This window comes from Alosa sapidissima, chromosome 1, assembly GCF_018492685.1.
Source record: "Alosa sapidissima isolate fAloSap1 chromosome 1, fAloSap1.pri, whole genome shotgun sequence".
Taxonomy (NCBI): domain Eukaryota; kingdom Metazoa; phylum Chordata; class Actinopteri; order Clupeiformes; family Clupeidae; genus Alosa; species Alosa sapidissima.
The window spans coordinates 54,064,435-54,084,110 of NC_055957.1; the positions used below are offsets into that span (position 1 = coordinate 54,064,435).

A 19,676-nucleotide genomic window follows, 5' to 3' on the forward strand; every position below is an offset into this window, starting at 1 on the left:
CTTTCCAGCATTTCAAATTTTATTATCCATAACAATATCATAAACATGAGTCAGAATTTTGCAGACAGTAGCATTCATTTCAGTTAAGACGACTGTTTCAAGCAGTTACGCATTCTTGAGAAATCTAGTGGAAGTAGGGGTGGAACTCCATCAATTGTGACCGGTGTTACGATTAAATAATAATTGGTACAATAAAACAACATCAACTAGTTATGCTTTATGAAGGGGAGCAGCCTGAGCACATTTCATGTACTCTTGCTCAGAGTTCCTGCTGTGTGGCAGATTTACTCCTTAGACGCCATTTGTTACATTCAGGTCTTTAAACAGAGGGTGCTGTAAGGCCATGCTAGCCTTAATTCTTGTGTCTGGATTCAGGTCAAGCAGTCTGTCTAGGAGATCGTATGCCTCATCTGGAACTCTATCCCAGTTTTGTTCAGTGTGCATACTAGTCTTGTCCAGGTTGTTTTTTATAGGACTGCAGGATTGACATGTGGTCTGTATTTCAGTCAAAACGGTCTCCTCTTGGCCAGGCTGTGTTCTTCGCATCATCTCACAAAGTCTCCTCAAGTCAAGTCGTGGAAGCTCATGGCTGCACACTACTTCCTTCCCTGGGTATTAAGGAAATCACATCAACACAACTTATATGAAATTCATTCTGCACATCATCTTTGATGTCAACCTTGGTTGAAAGACAAAATCTCATATTACCCAAATCTTAAACTTAAACATATGAATGTGTATACATACATGTAGTAGCAGTTGTTAATGTTACCTAATGTCACAGATGGGTATACTAATGCATTGCAGTGAACTCACTCAAGTTCGACCAGCTGGATAACTTGGCATTCAATTCATTTATAATTTTTGTGTCACTGTCACACATACTTGTTGACTACTTTACCCAGTTTACCAGCTGAGTTTATTTACCTTTGCAGCATTACCACTTGGCCCAACAACAGTATTAATATAATTAAACTATGGCCTATTGGGGCTTGTTGCTCAATAAGTACTGTAGGTTCAGTTGGATGTGTTAAACATATACATGCCATTTAGTATAACACTTACGATTTTGCCATGTGCCAAATGCCATCTTTTCCAAATCTTTTTTTTAAGTCTTTCAGTGTAAAGATCTTTTGAAAGGCTAGTCTCAGACCCTCTCACATCTAAAGACAAGTCATAGAGTTTAAGTAGCATACTAGTCAGACTACGATTTTGCAACAACTAGGGATTTTGCCACCGTGCACTAGATATAAACAGGAACTCAAACGATGGCCTACTCATCAGTCATATTTTCATGTTTCTGCAGTATTGTATCATATGTGACATCCCTAACCGATATACAGTTCTGTCACATGGAATAGCCAACTAATAATTTATATGAAACAAAATAACAAAAAATCATATAGGCTACAGTTGTCACCTACTTTGCCCCTTCCTGTTTTATGTTAGAGAACTATTGGTTTTTATATTGTTCGTCACTATTTGTATGAGCCTCAACTAAAAGACTTACGGAAATATCAACGCCAAGACTAGAAAAAAACTGACTCGGACTGCCTTAAAACCCCTATGATTGGCACCTTACGCTAAACGATCTAGTTGACGGGACCGCACCGGACTCCAGTAAAACTCCCATGACTTCATTCCGACTTTGGAAATTTAGTCACCGACTGTGAAATCGCTTGAAAATCGTATGGTGTAAGGCCGGCATTACTAAATGAGGAATAACATCCAAGCTACAGTGCAGAGGAGACCTTAGGTAACAATAAATACCTAGATAGATAAATAAATAAATAAATACATTTAAATACTAGTCAAGTGTTTCGAAGAAGGAAAGGGACGTGTATGGTAAGTGCATCTGAGATGTAATGGTATAGAAATGTAATATCACTTATGTTCAAATGTGATGAAAATGTTACTAAGCCTATACCACCAATGATGGACAGAACAATTGGCCTGTCCTGCATGCACAGTAGCAACACAACAGAAAGTGAACAGAATAGCGTATAGTAAAGTGTTGGTGTGGCTCATTTATTTTTTTATATATATATATAAAAAGAGAGAAAAAGGTGCAATTTTTGTCTTATAACTCAAGTTTGTGTGAGTGGAAAAGGGAGTGTGTTTAAGCCCATCAAGCTCTCAAAAAAACTATGTAGTGAATGTACCGAAAGACATGAGGGGTCAACATAACAATATATGCTATATGTAATAGCAGAAAAGCAAAAAGAGCCAAAAGGTAAACAAACATACCTAACTCTCTTGCAGTCTGTATGGTTTCCCTGGATCCACGTATTGTCATTATCTGTGTTAGGGCTATAAGGTCATCACTTGCTTTAAAGAATGGGTATCTACCACTTAAGAGAGAGAGAAGGATCACACCAGCAGCCCATACATCAATGGCTGTAGAGGGGAAAAAAAGTATCACGTGAAATATTTCAGTCATTCATTTTATGAACCAGTCACTAAGAGCACATTAGGCATTGTAGATGTAACTCCAAATATCCACAATGTGATGGCAACATGATGAATTATACCTGTTCCTTGTTTCTGACACTTAATCAACACCTCAGGAGCTCTAAACCCAGGTGTTCCAGCTCTCGGGGCAACCTGTTGTTTCCTGTGGTGGGGAGGTGGAAAAAAACGTAAAAGAGATTAAGCATGCCGTACACAGTTAAACAAATGGGTACAACAAATAGACTGAATTGGCTAACATTACAGCTACATAATATATATACATATACAATTGTTTTGTTGGAGGATTTCAGTGTTGTGGTTGATCCAGGATCTGACCTGGAGAGACAAATGTTGCAGACACGGTCTGTCAAGAAACAGCTGCAGGTGAGGGTTGAATCAAGAGCCAAGTCTCTGTGCTTCTGGCCACTGACTTGCACCTTCACTGTGGCAGACTGATACTTGGATTGCAACATCTTTCTAGCAGCAATGTCTTTTGTATTCACAGATCGTATAACCTAAACAGAGCAAACACAAAAAGCTTAGACAAACTTCTTTCTGCATTGTTGAAAAAGAATATTACAAGAGACGTATTGCAGTTAAAGGGATATTCCACCATTTAGGGAATTACTTATTTTCCACCTCCCCTTGAGTTAAACAATTTTTTACCTTTCTCCAGTTCATCCAGCCGTTCTCGGAGTCTGGCGATACCACTTTTAGCTCCAGTCTAGCATAGATCATTGAATCGGATTAGACCATTGACCATTAGCATCCCGCCTGCTAGCATCATGTTAAAAAGTGACTAAGATTTCCTGTAATTTTCCTATTTAAAACTTGTCTCCTCAAGTTAGAAAGTGTAATAAGACCAAAGGAAAATGAAACCTGGCGATTTTCTAGGCCGATTTGACATGGAACTATACTCTCATTCAGGCGTAATAATCCAGTCACTAACCAATTCGTCTGCTGCAGCTCAACCTTTATGCTGGAAGTTAGCCTACGGAGACTATTTTCTGGTGCTGCATAATATCATTGTGCTGCTGTGCCCATGGTGTTCCTTGATTATTACACTGGAATGAGAGTATAGTTCCATGTCAAATCAGCCTAGAAAATCGCCACATTTTATTTTCCGTTGGTCTTACTACACTTTCTGACTTGAGGACAAGTTTTAAATGGAAAATTACCGGAAATCTTAGTCACTTTTTAACATGATGCTAGCAGGCGAGAGCTAATGGTCTAATCAGATTCAATGATCTATGCTAGGCTGCAGCTAAAACTGATATCACCAGACTCAGAGAATGGCTGGATGAACTGGATAAAGGTAAAAAAATCAATTGTTTAACTTAGGGGGGACATGGAAAATGAGTATAATTCCCCAAATGGTGGAATATCATCCCTTGAACAAATAATTGTCGAGGAAACATACCTCCACTCCTGTGTCTAATATATTGGCTGGATTAATGCTATTCATGTTTCTTTCTCCAAACACAGACCGTGTCACTTTACAGGGGGTCATTAACTCCTGAGAAAAAAAATTATATTATTCACATGACCCATTTTGAAAAAGATTTGCACAGTGAAATCAATTAGCTGCTGAAAGAAATATGATAAAGTCTTATGATTAGCAGGCTTGCGCAACATTCAGAATTGGTCTCTATTCAATTTATAAATCGGAATTTGAATTGAATTGGCTTGGCTCCGCCCCACAGGAAGTTGAATTTGCATTGGAATTGGAATGACAGGAAATGGAATTAAATTCATGACAATTCAAAGAAATTCCACAGTCAAACAACAGAAAGACTGCGGAATCTCACATACATTCAGTGTTGGGACGGTTACTCATTATAAATGTGGTCTGGATTACTTTATTTGGATTACTTTATCAAAGTAATGTAACTTGTTACTTTTTATTAGTAACTAACTTAATTACACATTTTCACTCAGTAATGCAACTAAATGTAATTGTAATTATTTTGTAATTGGAGAACATAATTGTAACATAAATGTAACCAGTCACTCCCCAACCCGCATACATTTTGCTCCAAAATATAGATATCAAATTCTTGAAGAAAAAAAACACTCCCTCCAAGTTGTCATAGTAAATGCAGTTATCATTTATTTCAATACAAAAACTCACTGAGCAACACTGTTGCATCTAATTCTCAATAGATCCTCAAATGTTGTATCATAGAGTTTGCACCATTCTGGTTGGAATATCTTCCTGTAACATTAAAGACTCGACAGGTGCAGAGGAAGCTGGTATGGCATAGTTAATATGCAAGTTGAGCTAGGAATTGAGCTAGGAAAAATGTTTTAGTTTGGTCCCTCCAATAAACCAAAGGATCAGTATCCTCTGAAAGACAAGGAGTGTTCAAGTCCAAGTGCAAGTAGTTAAAACTAATATTATTTCTAAAATATGTAATGCAATCATATCTGACATATTGTAAAGCTTTGTTAAACACTACACCATTTCCTTCAATTCAAATTCTAAATATTATAAGTCTAGAGCCGGTTTTTAACCTCAATTCAAATTCAAGAATTGAAGTGGGTGGTGGTAGCGTAGTGGTTAAGGAGCTGGGCTAGCATGCAGTAGCCTGAAAAGTTGTGGGTTCGATTCCCAGCTTTTGGGGACAATGTAATCCCTTGTAATTTAATTGACAGAGCAGGAGGACATAAGTATTGAACGAGTCAACATTTTTTTCAGTAAGTATACTTCCAGTGAGGCTATTCGTATGAACTTAGGTAATGCACACATATAAAAAAAATCCAAGCATTAATGTCCATAAGTAGAATTATAAAAAAAAGTAGAAAAGTGGAATGGCACAGGGGAAAAGTATTTTACATGATAAGAAAAAGCAGTATACAAAAGGCAAGGAACGGCAAGGAACAAGCTGGAATATATTAGTTAGAGTAATTATCCCTCCTATCTGTGCAAATTAATATAAATTGGGTTGGTACATATTGATGGGCTCTAAAAAGGGTTTTCGTTACCAAGGTGTCACACAAGAAACACTTCATGATGGGTAAATGCAAAGAGCTCTCCCAAGACCTTTGCAACCTTATTGTTGCAAATCATCAATGGAACTGTTTACAGATGAATTTCAAAACTTCAGAATCACGCAGTAAGCAGTATTGGAGCCATTACATGCAAGTGGAAGGAACATCACTGTATCATCAACCTGGCATGCACAGGATCACCTCACAACATTTCTGACCAGATAGTCAGAAGAGTAGCCCAAGAGCCGGAGAAAGCTCCAGAAAGACTTGGGAGGCAGCAGGTACAATTGTTAGAGAAAATTATAGGTAATGCACTCCACCGCCATGGCCTCTATGCACGCTCACCCTGCATGACTATTACTGAAGAAAAACATGTCGAAGCTTGTTGAAGGTTTGCTACACAACATTTGGACAAGCCTATGAAATACTGAGAGAATGTATTCTGGTCAGGTGACGGCAAAATTGAACTTTTTGGATGTCATACTACTACACACCATATTTGGAGGAGAAATGGCACTGTGCATCACCCTACAAATACCATACCAACAGTGAGGTTTGGAGGTGAAGGCATCATGGTGTGGGGCTGTTTTTCATCTCATGGTACTGGCAGACATCATACAGTTGATGAGGATGAGACATGGCTAGACCATCCAGCAGTGACCCAAAGCATTCAGCAAAGGAAACTCTCAATTGGTTTCAGAGAAAGGAAATGGCCTGCCCAAGGCCCTGACTTAAATCCAATTGAACAGTTTTGGAAGTTAACTAAAGATCAGGATTCACAAGAGAGACCCCTGGAATCTTCAAAATTAAAAGACTATCTGTTTAAAAGAATGGGCCAAAATCACACCTGAATACTGCGACGGATTAGTTTCGTCATACAGGAAATGCCTTGAAGTAGTCATTACAAATTATGTGTCATTTCACTTTATTACACATAACTACTTTGGACTTTAATGTTTGGATTTTTTTTATATGGGTGGATTATCTGAGTTAATACTAATATCAAATGAAAATTTAATTCAAATAGCCTAATTGGAAGTATACTTACTAAACAAAATGTTGATGTGTGCAATACTTATTTCCCCCGCTGTATATAAGTTACTTTGGATTAAAAGTTTGCTAAATGAATAAATGTAATTTAATGTAAATGCAAATTTAGGAGTCATTCTTCATTCAATTCTGAGTTTTGCACAACCCTGATGAACAATAAAAAAAAAAAAAAAAAAAACATTTGCAATATCCTAATCATGACAGAACAAAACCCATGTGTGAACACCTTGCTAGGTTTGGCATCTGCAGATGTGTAGATCGTGCAAGGTTTTTTTTCAGCTGGTGGTTTAGTGCTTGATGGAAAAAGAAACTTTTGTGATAAGGTGACTGGTGCTGTTGCAGGTACCGATTTTCCCCTTGAGTGCTCAGGTTCCCCAGTGGTTCTACCACCCTTCTGTGCTTTGGAGATCACCTCCTTCAGCAGCTCAATCTGTGTGTCTGGTGTGCCCTGAGCTAGGCCAAAATCAACTAATGCGTACCTAGACAAGCAGACAAAAAAACAAAAAACACATTAGTTGAAATTATGATTAAAGCCCTATGATCCAAATTTGGCTTATGCCTTAAAAAAAAAAAAAAAAAAAGTCACGACCAGTATATTTCAGACACAACATTTCAGTATGCTTATGTCATATATACCTCCACTTCAAGTACTTAACAAACAAAACTTTTGCCTTCACAATAAAGCAAAGCTGCAAAGGCAAGTGTTTCTGCTTTTCTTATTAAAGGTGCAAAGCCTGATTGTTTCTGTAAGGATTATTGAGGCCCAAGCACTGTTTCTGTAAGGATTTGATTACAGTTACTGTCACCTAAATTGTAGATAAAACACACCACACATTCAGTTCAGTTTGAGACTGAGTGGTTGGCTGATTAGTCACTAGTACCCAATGTTTTTTGCAGTAGCCTACCTTAGGCTACAGATTATTTCTTAAAAGTTATTTGCGATTGACAACACAATTGACAACGTTGTGATAAGTACGCTATACTAACTTTGTTCAAAATTGATGCATTCAAGTTAACTTTACAAAGTTGTCTAGGCTACACTGCGCCAGTTGTAGGCTGCATGAAGAGTCCTTGCACAAGTGGTGCGGGCTGAAGCTAACCTGCTTGAGGGAGAGTGGTGCAGGGAGAGAATGCGTGCTCTACCCTGCGCACTACAATCAGGGATAGGCACAAAATGCATTTCCAAATAAAATACCAAATACTCACCTTAAAAATGTATCAAAATAAACTACAAAATACAGCAGCCAATAAATGTATCAAAATAAAATACTGTATTTTTGTATTTTCAAAATACGACAAAATACTTTTTTCTAAAAGCCTTTTTCGTCCATCCCTTCCCTACCTGGAAAAACATCTAAAAGCAAGAGACTCCTTCCATAATCAGTGAACAGATTAGATATGCTGACCCCTCATGTTAGACATCCCAATATAAACCTCTGCCAGGGTCGGTGCCAGTGGGTTGGCACCTCACCTCACTTTTATTAGTTATTTTTCCAAAATTGCCATATAATAAAGAGCATCCTTCGAGCCTTTTGGATAACTGAAACAATATGATCATGGGGGAAAATAGGGCAAGGACATAGTGGTCATAGCCTATAGACTAACACACAGTGTTAAATAGAATAGTTGCATAGGCTACAATACAAGCAGGCTATAACAGACTCACCACTATTATGAGGCCTAGGCTACAGCGGAGTGCAAAATCTCATCATCACTGTGTCTTACCATTCATTTTGAAATGTTCTTGTAAGATCCTGCTCAAAAGCCAATTGCACATAGGGCCTTCTGATAATATTGCAACATTGAATGTAGGCTATGAGATCGCTCAAAATGTTCTTTAAAGTACATAACTAACACATTTACGATTGGATGGATTCCATGGACCCGATTTTCACCTCAACAAAGAAACCAATCAGAACGGAGGGGGGACAGCAAGACAATGATGACGCACTGAAGCGGTTATGAGCTACGTACAGACGCATTTGATAGACATTCATAGCACCCAATAAATGGCTCTGAGCATTCGTAAACCACGTCTCAAATACGAGAAAATTAATGTGTAGTTCCCAGACCCAAACTCAATGAGATGAGGTCTGGCGTTAGCCAGGCTATGTGGCTAGTCAGAGGCACCAAATGTGATGGAAAGTTTAAGGGCGAACAGGACACTCGGCATGGCTTTTAGTATCTGCTCTGACAGTCCACTTTTATTGACTGTTAGTCTACTGTTTGAGTTTAGAGATGTACCGTTTTACAGCAACAGGAATGCCGACTCCACAACTGTGGCACTTCCCAGCCAGTTGGCGTAATAGATTGCCCACTATGAATCAGTGACAATAATTCAAAGACAAACAATCCAAATGGATGACTTATTTAGAAATGTAAGTTAGGTAGCATTTCATCACAGATGAATAATTTTGTATACACCTGAAACTGGTGTGTGCACAACCTCTATCAATGTAAATAAAATAAAAAAAAGTAAAAAGAAAAAAAAAAAAAAAAAAAAAAAAAAAATCAGGTTGTCACATTAATACCATCCAATCAGTTAAGCCACTTATTATGACAGTATCAATCATTTCTTATTTAAAATGTGCAAAATTGAAAATGTCCTTGTTTGAGGTATCTTGTCAAGTTACCATAGCACTGAAATATTTCACAGCTCAGAGAACATAGACAAATTTATAATACAAAAAATGGGATGAAAATATAAAAACACACAACACTGAAGTATTTTGATACAAAATACGAAGACATTTTCATTCTCAATAAAATACAAATTACAAAATAGTATTTTGTATTTGAAATACGTATTTTAAATACATGTATTAGAAATACTGCCCATCCCTGACTACAATGAAATAATGTATTCGGGGGCAGTCACAGCCTACTGGTTAGGGCTTTGGGCTTGGAACTGAAGGGTTGCCGGTTCGATCCCCGACCTGTGGGAACTGTAGTGCTCTGAAGTGCCCTTGAGCAAGGCACCAAACCCCTCACTGCTCCCCGAGCACCACTGTAGCAAGGCAGCTCACTGCTCCGGGTTAGTGTGTGCTTTACCTCACTGTGTGTTCACTGTGTGTTCACGAATTCACAGATGGGATAAATGCAGAGACCAAATTCCTTGTATACGCAAGTACAGTTGGCCTAGAATCTAGGCTAATGTATATTTTAAATAAGCAATCATTGCATGCTGCTATGGAAACAATAAGACTATATACAGTGGGGAGAATAAGTATTTGAACCGATGCTAAAGTTGACTAAAAAGAAGAATATAAAATAATCTGTTAGAAATTGATCTTAATGCCTTAATTAAAAAAAAAGATTAAAAATCTAACCCGAACACCAATTTTAGTGAATGAAGAATGTATCGTAAATAAATAAATGTTCTTTCTTAAAAGTGAAGTGAAAAGTAAATAAATGTTCTTTCAGTTCTTTCTATATTTTGAAAGGCCACTTATTTTATGGATCCAGGATACTATGCATCCTGATAAAGTTCCCTTGGCCTTTGGAACTAAAATATCCCTACATAACCACATACCCTTCACCATACCTAGAGATTGGCATGGTGTGTTTTTTTTTTTTTTTTTTTGTTAAGTCTATTAGCTGGTTTGATGTTAATTGAGTTCAATGCAAATGTGGGTATTGAGTTCAATCCAAAATATGGGTATCCCAGACTGTCCTGAAATAGGAAGACATAGTATAGATGGCCATTACATTATTAGATTAACTACAGTAGCTCAACACAGATGACCACTTCTGCATAATTTCATGGAGTGTTGAAATGTAGCCTAAACTATTTCTTTAGCCGACTATTTCTGAACTGTGAAGCATATGCTTTGTAGTTGTGAACGTATTGCAGTATCAGAACTATTCCACCTGGTGCGTGTATGGTTAAAATTCTGAAGTACAAAATAGTTTAGGCTACAGCACAAATATTTGCATTCATAGATACAAAAAATAAGCAAGTCTAACCTTTTCTTTTGAAAGTGCACCAGATTGATGCATTTAAACTTTTAAATATTAAACAATTTCTTCCAGGGGGGGCATGCCCCCAGACCACCCTACTATGGCTTGATTACAACTGCCTGTACGTAACAGCACCGCTGCTGGAAAGAATTCTAGGGGAAACACTGCCCCCTCACCCAAACATAGAATAGAACCCCCCCCCCCCCCCCCTCCCCCCACATACACACACAGATGCACACTCCATAATCCTGCTCCTACAAATCTAAATCCAAAATTATTTCACAGATCCCCTTGCTGTTGCACTCATGGACCCCTGTTTGATTACCACTGGTGTGGACAAAGCTCAGGGTTCATACGAAAACTAGCATTACAAAGCACTGTGGTACTTACTTTCTCTGGGAGCGATTGTAAAGGAAGTTTGTTGGCTTGATGTCACGATGAATGATTCCAAACTTATGGATGTGCTTCAGCGCTATAAAGAGATTAAATATGTAGTGGCACACTTCCTGAAGAGTCATGTTACCAACAATGTCCTAAAAAAAGAAATTAGGTTATTTTCAACTATTTAAGGCATTGGTGTACTAAATTTGCTTCAGATAATAACAAACTAGTTGCATCAAAAACGAAATAAATGTAACAACTTCTGTTATTCCGTTATCTGTATAGCATCACTCATACATGGAAAGCAATTCAAAGTGCTTTAACAATTAAGCAAAAGCAGAATTCAAGTTGTAACTAAATATAACTAAAGATATAATCTATGGGACATTTATATAAATATAAAAATATTGCTATTATTATTATTATTTTAAAAGCCCCTTGAATTGCCTGCCATGCAGAGTTTCATGATTTCAGTGGAGAGGTAGGGAAGGTGGCATCAGTTTTGTTTGGGGAACGTTTAGGAGATCTGCTATAGAGGACCTAAGGGGTCGTAGAAGCATTTAAAAAAAACAGAACTGATGATACATGAAGGTGCCAGACCATTGAGAGTTTTATTCAGGTATATGCACAGAAAATGATTGTGCATTGTAAGCTCCGATTTTCGCAAGCTATCCCCAGCCGGACATTACACTACCACTAACGAAGGACAGAGAAAAATGGTTAGATGCAGAAGGAACACCCCCCGAAGTTGAATCCGACTCGTTCGAACCAAGAGTGCCCCGAGTTTGAAATTCCATGACGGCTGCACCCATAACAGTACACGAGAGCCGTAGATATACTCTGGTTATTAGCAGTTCTGTCTTTTGTTTCTACACCTGATTTAATGACACAAGTCAGTATCCAACCTGTATCTGTCGCTTTGTTACTATGATGTTTGTTTGTGTAAAATACTGTACAATGCTTCATTACAAACTGGTATTGCTATATCTGGTAACAATTGCTAACAACAGACTAACTAACTTAGTTGTGGCCGTTGCTATGCTGGTTGCTAGGTTAATATCATTGGTTGCTATATTGGTTGCTAGGTTGTAACTGTATAAGTGGTTGCTAGGCTGTTGCTAGGGTATTTGACATTTTTGCACATTTAGCATTTAGCAGCTATGTCCTTTAGAAGACCTACGTTACAAAGTTGGAATTAAGTTTCTAAGTTAAACGGTTCAAGAGAAATTGCACGCCGAAAAAGCAGTCAGCGGAAGAATAATAAGAAGCTTGGGAAGAACAGTACAGTGCATTTTCATGCACTGTAATAAGAATTCGGATAACGGTAGAGTGCATTTTTCATGTCTAAATCCAGCAAAGAACTGGATCTCTGGCAATTTCTCAGAAATGCACTTTGTATTTTGTTATTGAAAAACTTTCATGTCACTATTTCAGAAAGCATCTTAACATATTTTTTCACAGGTGAGCAGAATCATACATCATACAGAAGTCTTTGGATTGATGACTGTAAATGGTTTCAAAAGGACTATTAAACTACAGTCTCATAGCAGTATTCAATGGCAGTATTCTAAACTAACTGTAAGATGGGAAGGGAGCAATTTACCACAAAGGGTTCATGTTCCACATAAGGCATAACGATGATCACATGATGGTCCTTCCTAAAGCAGTAAGTCACAGCCATGACATTTTCTTGGCCACTGAAACATTCGAGATCATAAATGATTATAACTGAAAAAAAGTCCTATGCTGATATAAAAAACGAATGAACTAATTTAAAGCTTAAAGTTAATTTATCTGAAAAGGAACTATTATATTAGTTAAAAAAACTCACCCTGCAACAGTCAGACACTGTAGCTCAGCAGCTACCCTGATTGGATGGCTGGTGGGGATAAGATGCTTCAAAGCAAACCTCCGTCTTTGCCTTAATGACATTTTATCCTCAGCCAGATAGACTGAACTGAAAGTCCCTGGAAAACAGACGTGAGAAAAAAAAATCCTCAATTCTTATCACATGGACTACATGTATGGCAGAAGAGATGACTGCTGCATAAGGCATTGTTCACAATATCATGCTTTTTACCTCCGAAGTAGTGAAGGTTAAAACATGCAAGGTTGAAATTGTGTACTGTACATGTTGTTATACATATTAGATAAGTAGACATCTTCCTGACTTAGCTAAGGCAGGTAGCTAAGCAACCCCCCATTATGAAAAAAATGTAACGTCAAAGGTGAACTATTTGTAACTTTTAGGACCAATTTTCGGCCAATTTTCAAAACCCAATGTGGCCCTTGAACCAAAACGTTTGCCCATCCCTGCATTAAGCAATTAATTGTGTTACATTATTAGGCCTGATTGCTATAAAAAATATGTTTTTCATTTTTTTGGTTTCATATAAACATAGTATATATACACTCTTTTGATCCTGTGAGGGAAGTTTGGTCTTTGCATTTATCCCAATCTGTGAATTAGTGAAACACACTCAGCACACAGTAAACACACAGTGAGGTGAAGCACACACTAATCCCGGCGCAGTGAGCTGCCTGCAACAACAGCAGCGCTCCGGGAGCAGTGAGGGGTTAGGTGCCTTGCTCAAGGGCACTTCGGCCGTGCCTACTGGTATTTTTCAAAATTGGCCCCTGGATCCTCCTAGCTTAGCTCAGTTACTAACTTTCTGCCAATAACAGCGCTGTGGGAGAAAATTCCAGGGGAAACACTGTACCTAAGACTTAAGCATGATTTTCATGTGGAAACAGTCTACAATACTTAGAGTCATCCATATCATATCTGTGAAATGATAATAGCCTAAAGTTGGGCCTAAAGTTAATGTAATGACCCAACAGATTAACAGGATATCTAACAGGGATGGCACAATACCACTTACTAATGCACAATGCCGACAATATAGATAGATAGATAGATAGATAGATAGATAGATACTTTATTGATATGACAACCTTGACTATCTGCTGATACCGATACCAATCCGATATTGTCTATTAAAACAACTATGCGGTCAATACATTTGCCTGGATGCATGCTGTAAGTCTTTACAATATTACTAAGCTTATATGCTGCTCATAGCATAGCATCTCTCTATGTCGTGTCCTTCCAAGTATAGGTTAATTATGATAACAGCTTTTAGCGGAATGGGTCGGATTAGTAATATCCAATCAAGTTATTTTGGCCAATATCGGACCGATACCGATCTTGAGTATTGGATCGGCTCATCTCTAATGTCTAACCCATAAAATCCAAGATCTGCTGTGTGGGGACTGGTCTGGACGGTCACTAGTTATATCATTTGCAGAGATGAAGCAGACTGATACTGAAAAGTGCACACTCACCTTCACCAATTTTGTCTACAATGGAGAAAACTTCTGAAAGCTGTGGCACATCATGATTTAACTGAGCAATGTCCATCTCCACTTCCCCTGTGAAAAAAGGTAATAAGCCACTTTGTTATAGCTGTAGCCTGTGACAAAGCACTGTTTCCTACTGCACAAGCAACATGGACATGAACATTTAAAGCTACAACATGAAGGTTTAGCTATAACCGCCGTGGATGAGCGTTAAGTTGCATCTGCATAGATAATCGAAAAACTGACATTGCAAAAGTCATTGCCATTTCACTGTCTTTCTTGCAACCAGTGTTTGTCACTGATTCTTGGAATTCTAGGAAATCTTGACTGTACATAATCAGATCAGAAGGCGCTGTTTTCCACCGCTATTGCTAACACACTTGCCCAAGGAGATATGGGTAGCCAATGATAAAAAAAGAGCAGGCATAAATCTGCAACCGCAGTCTGCGCACAATGGTCTTCCCTAGCAAATAATGCGGATTTTGTGATTAACATTGATCACAACAGCTAATGCATGCAACCAACATGTTCTGACCACACAAAAATGTGAATGGACCCTTATCCCGCTAGTATAAAAAGTAAGAACACGGTCTGGCCAAACAAACTCTTTACTTAATTATGTTCATATCATCACATGGTGAATTGCCCTCAAGTGGCACATTTTTGCATTTCGGACTACTGTAGTATATATTACAGCACATTAAAACCTCACTAGGTGTCCCATGTCAGGCAGTGTCCCATATTAAGGCAATTCACCCTACTAAAGGAATGCATGCATAATCTGTGTATCATTCAAAAAAATACAAACAAACACTTGTTTTTTTCTATATCCGTTTCCAAAACCAAATACGGATACAAGTAGCCTAGTTTTTTCATTTTCTGAATCAGTCCTCAAAATCACAGATTGACTAAACTGGAAGAGGGAAGCTGGTGTAGTAAAGTGGAGTAAACACGTTCAACACAGATCAATAAGTTTATATTTTTTGCTGTCTGCGGTGCAAGACTGAAATAAGCAGTGTGGCACCTGAAAGCCAGCAGAAGGTAACTATACTATTCTACTAAATGGTTAAGAAATGCTGGACTAATCACTCCCAGACAGATTGGCCTAAACTGACAGACTGACTCCCTCCTCATTTTTCATAAATAATAAATAAACTAGAAAATGTAATTCCGAGGAATTACCAGTGCATGAAAATGCAAGACATAGCTGATGACATCTGACAGTTGGAATGGCTGAACAGGTAAATAGTTGAGTAGTTTACATAATTAAACTAGAAAATGTAATTGAGGAAATTACCAGTGCATAAAATGCAAAACAAACTTTTATTTGGAAACAGTTGCGGGCTGAGGAAACAGTTGGCGGGAGTCATAATTGATGACAACTGACAGTTGCAATGGCTGAATAGTTAAAGGTAAACTATGCAGTTTTTTTTTAGCTTAATATGCAAGTTTTTTTAGCTTAATTTACCTTTATTTAACAGCTTCAGAGTCATTGGAATGGTTATGACTTTTTTCGGGTTGAACGGTGGCCGTCTCACTTCCCCCTAGCGCCTGTGAGCGGAAAAAACACCCTTGCAACTGTGGGCCAGCAGGCCGACGGCCTCAGTGTCAGGAAGTATAACGAGTGTAACGAATTGCTTTACTGCATTCAAATACACATAACACGCCAGGCACCGGCTAGAAAAAGGTAGCGATGGAGTTTCTCAGACATTAGTCATGACAGAGCCAGCGAAAAAGAAGCAAAAACCGAAAAGAAAAAAAAAACAGTAAGGAAATTGCCAATACTGCATAGTTTACCTTTAAGTAGTTTAAATGGTTAAATTATTTAATAGGGAATTATTGTAGTGAGGACTTTTATTTTGAAAAAGTTGAGGGAAGAGGAAACAGTTGGTGGGAGTCACAGTTGATGACAACTAACAGTTGCAATGGGTGAACTGTTAAATAGTTGGATAGCTTAAATTGTTAAATTATTTAAGGATAGTTCCGGTATTTAGCACTTTAAGTCCCTTTTCTGGTTTGTTCTGGATGAACTAGTGGTGGACACCGAAATTGACAATTGGTCCTGTCTCGACTTCTCTGACACGTTTTTGAATCGACTTTACTGCTTCAGAGTGGCTGCCTATAGGCATGCACAAACATGTCCTTAAAACAACCCTTAACGTTAGTTTTCAAAATTGTGCAACTCACCGAGTGGTTAGTGGTGTTAGTTGATTATTAAAAACAAATATCGACGCAATGTATGATTTCCAGCCGTGTTATTTGCTATTGTGGAACTTTTTTTTTTTTTCAGATACCACACAACCACTTATAAACTTCAGCTCAATATTTGAGCCTGAAGCATAAGCTTAGACAGTAAAAGAAGGTCTCGCGGAAAGACTACAACCAAACGTAAACAGCCCCAGTTTCAGTTTCCGGTGGTGCAGTAATATCAATGTGCAATGTGTCTTCCAACAGAAATCAATGGGATTTTACAAAATACCAAATAAAACAACAGAAACATGCTATGCTACTTGTTTTGGAACATCAACGAACACCACTAACCACTCGGTGAGTTGCACAGTTTTGAAAACGGACGTTTTAAAGACATGTTTGTGCATGCCCATAGGCAGCCACTCGGAAGTAGTCAAAGGCGATTCAAAACGAGTCAGAAAAGTCGCCACCGGACAGCGAACTATGAAACCGGTGGGCCGCTGCCAGCCTCTTGCCATCTGGGTGGTTCATTTTGCTGGCTAGCTAGCCAGCTAGCTAGTTCATATCTGACGAGTAGTGTGACATCGGCGTTCTTATGGGAACGTTGGTGCTGTTGCGAGTTGTTGCACTGGTTTGAATCCACAATTTACGTGTTGAATACACAATAGAATGTGTTTTGCAGTAAATTTCTGGTTTATGTTGCAGCTCGCTCGTCGCAAGTCACGGCTCTCTCTCTGCCTCCCGCTCACCGCCAGCGATTTTAAACTGCTTGATGTAATAAAAAAAATAAAATAAAAAAAAAACATGGCTGACTTTAGCCTAGAAATCTAGACGCACCCCTAGCGCAGGGCTAGTCTAGCAACTCTCCGTTGGCTTGTGAGCTCCAGAAATCGAAACTTAATCAGGCATTGAAATCGTGTATAGAGTCGTTTGGTGGGCTTAACATAATGATTGATGGCAGAGTTGCAACGGTTTGGCTTGAATTCCCTGCTACTTGAAAACAATTTATCCTATTGCGTCCTATTGCGTGCAGAGGGAATTTGAAAGACAAATGATTACCCGCCCCTCGGACTGAGCACTGCGAACGGCGAGTGCCCAGACCCTACATTTTAATGTGGGTCTGGCTCGCCAGGCTAGGCTGTTTTGGATGTGGGCTGGGCTCCACCTTCCCGCAGGCTGCAGCAAAATTTTCCTCGGCATTTTGCCCCCCCAAAAAATGGAGGACAACAGAGATCAACCTGTGTGACATGACAATTCACAATCAATGTAGGCTATAGTCCTTCAGTGAATTTTAACTTTTATTTTAAACCTCTTTTCATGGGCTACAATAGCCTACGTATGCGAAATTTGCTTGACATTTCTAATCGTAAACATAGCCATGTTGAAGTCATAGACGGTAAAAGAAGTCTGCAGTAACGTTGCACTCCTGTTTGTCATTGTGCATGTCATGATTAGAGATTTTAGTGGTACGATTATTGTCTGAAGAATAATCACGATTATTATGATTATTTTGCGTGAATATCAGATCTGCTAAAGAATAATGTTTGTGTTTTTATAATGAGCTTCGCCTATTCCCAAGAGCAGCAAACGCCACTGGTGTGTGTAAACATTTCATGTAACGTTACCAGAAAAAGTACATGCCAGTCATGAATAGGTTGGCACTAAAAGGCTTATGGTCTAGGGGCGCCTCATTCAAGACATAACAGATACTTAATAGGTACAAATGCGTAATGATTTTTTTAAAAGTTGCATACAAAAAACATTCACGTGCCACTCACTTGAAAGTTGTCGTTTACCTCCAGAAAGTCCATATTTAGGCTCCAAACGATCGACGTCAGTGTTCAGCTGTTCTTCCATGAGGAGGAAGTATTATTTTAACCTAACTTTGATTAACCTAGATTAGCCTTGATACTTATGACTTAAGGCACAGGCTTCTTTCAGTCACAGTGATAAACGTGTTGACGTGGTATGTATTGCTCTAAAAACAATTGCTGAGTGATCTCATGTTTAAATGAGAACATCTAACATCTTCTTGATTAACTGGCCGAATAACTACAAAGTGTTACTCAAACACACCGTAAACGTAGGGTTAGCAAACACAGATTCGCTATGTGTCAGAGCCCGTTTAAATGTCTCTGCTTGTGTACAGCCATAGGTCGTTCAGCTTTTCGCGCTAAAACTTAGTTGAATAACTTCCGGGGACAAGTTGGCAAGTGCATCTAAAAAAGTAGAACAGAATAATGCATTACTGACATCTGCTGGATAGGAGTATAGATCACAGATCAGAAATTGATTGGTTCTAGATCAGGGGTGTCAAACTCTAGTGGGCCGGATTTGTTGGATCAAGACCTTGGCCCGTCGTTGTCATGGTCATTATCATTTTTCTGCATGGGTATCAGAGTGTTAGCCTATTTGATGATATCACTTATGAGCAAACAAGTACAAACATGGGCGGATTATGAACTTTCGGGCCCCTGGGCCCAGATGTATTAAGAGCCCCCCACTTATTGTCGTATATGTTGGGGGGGGGGGATTTTTTAATTTGTTCTAGTTCATTTTGGGGATGGCCAATACTAAATTCAATCAGATTCATAGCCTACATCCTGATTTGTTGATATTGAGGGACTCAATGGGAATCCCAGAAAATCCCAGAAAAGGGACTCAAAGTGCTAAATACCGGAATTATCCTTTAAAGGGAAACTTGGCCGGATTTCCCCCTCTGCTGGAGAAATTGTGCCATTTCAAACTGCACTGTAAAAAATAATACACTGGCTCAACTTGCAAATTGTTACCTTAATTTATTTTCCCTTACATAAATCACCGGCAAAGTATATAAATCACCGCTGTCAATGGTAACGGGTTGATTAACGTCTTTCATATCCCTCTGCAAGAATTCCGTTCGCTTACTGAAATGGAATTTCATTGAAGGTCGAAGCAAAACCCCTCCGCTGTGCGTCGGGGTTCTGTTCTCCCTGTCGGGACTTATGTAAGGGATAATGTATATAACGCCGGTCATTATGGGGAAAATAAGTCCCGATAGGGCGAACCGGACCCTGACGCGCCAGCAGAGGGGTCTTGTTTCGCCCTGAAAGGACTTATTTTCCCATGATGACCGGCGTTCTATACATTATCCCGCTTATTATACGGCTACTTGCCAAAACGAAAAAATAAACTCCATCATATGTCTCTTTACACTTATTTGTTACCGTTTCGTCGTGGTTTCGTCGAGTTTGCAACACACGCTGAACTTGAATCAAACATTCTTTAGAACACAGCTGATCAACCGTCTGCTT

At 38.7% G+C, this 19,676-nt stretch overlaps 1 protein-coding gene across 4 annotated transcripts; it reads right to left on the reverse strand.

Moving 5' to 3' along the window:
* Window position 1: 1 nt before the first annotated feature.
* Window positions 2-18,549, reverse strand: cdc7 (cell division cycle 7 homolog (S. cerevisiae)). Of its 4 annotated transcripts, none has more exons than XM_042109460.1 (11): window positions 18,162-18,549; window positions 14,179-14,265; window positions 12,665-12,800; window positions 12,437-12,530; window positions 10,843-10,985; window positions 6,905-6,971; window positions 3,872-3,967; window positions 2,788-2,966; window positions 2,532-2,614; window positions 2,248-2,397; window positions 2-608 (listed from the first exon to the last, which is right to left on the reverse strand). In XM_042109460.1, the coding sequence occupies exons 1-11, from the start codon at window positions 18,238-18,240 to the stop codon at window positions 292-294; spliced, it is 1,431 nt and encodes a 476-aa protein (XP_041965394.1). In that variant the 5' UTR covers window positions 18,241-18,549; the 3' UTR covers window positions 2-291. The 4 variants fall into 4 exon arrangements, with proteins under 4 accessions (XP_041965394.1, XP_041965384.1, XP_041965376.1 ...); XM_042109450.1 differs by having other exon boundaries at window positions 6,839-6,971; XM_042109442.1 differs by having other exon boundaries at window positions 6,719-6,971.
* Between the last annotated feature and the right edge of the window lie 1,127 nt (window positions 18,550-19,676).

Bases quoted from the DNA above. Each gene is read 5' to 3' on its own strand.
- cdc7 (XM_042109442.1), bottom strand. From the start codon at position 18,240: ATGGAAGAACAGCTGAACACTGACGTCGATCGTTTGGAGCCTAAATAT. The intron at 14,266-18,161 runs GTGAGTGGCACG...CTTTTTTCACAG, and splicing joins AGGTAAACGACAACTTTCAA to GGGAAGTGGAGATGGACATT. The intron at 3,968-6,718 runs GTGTTCACACAT...TTTTTTTCTCAG, and splicing joins CAGATGCCAAACCTAGCAAG to GAGTTAATGACCCCCTGTAA.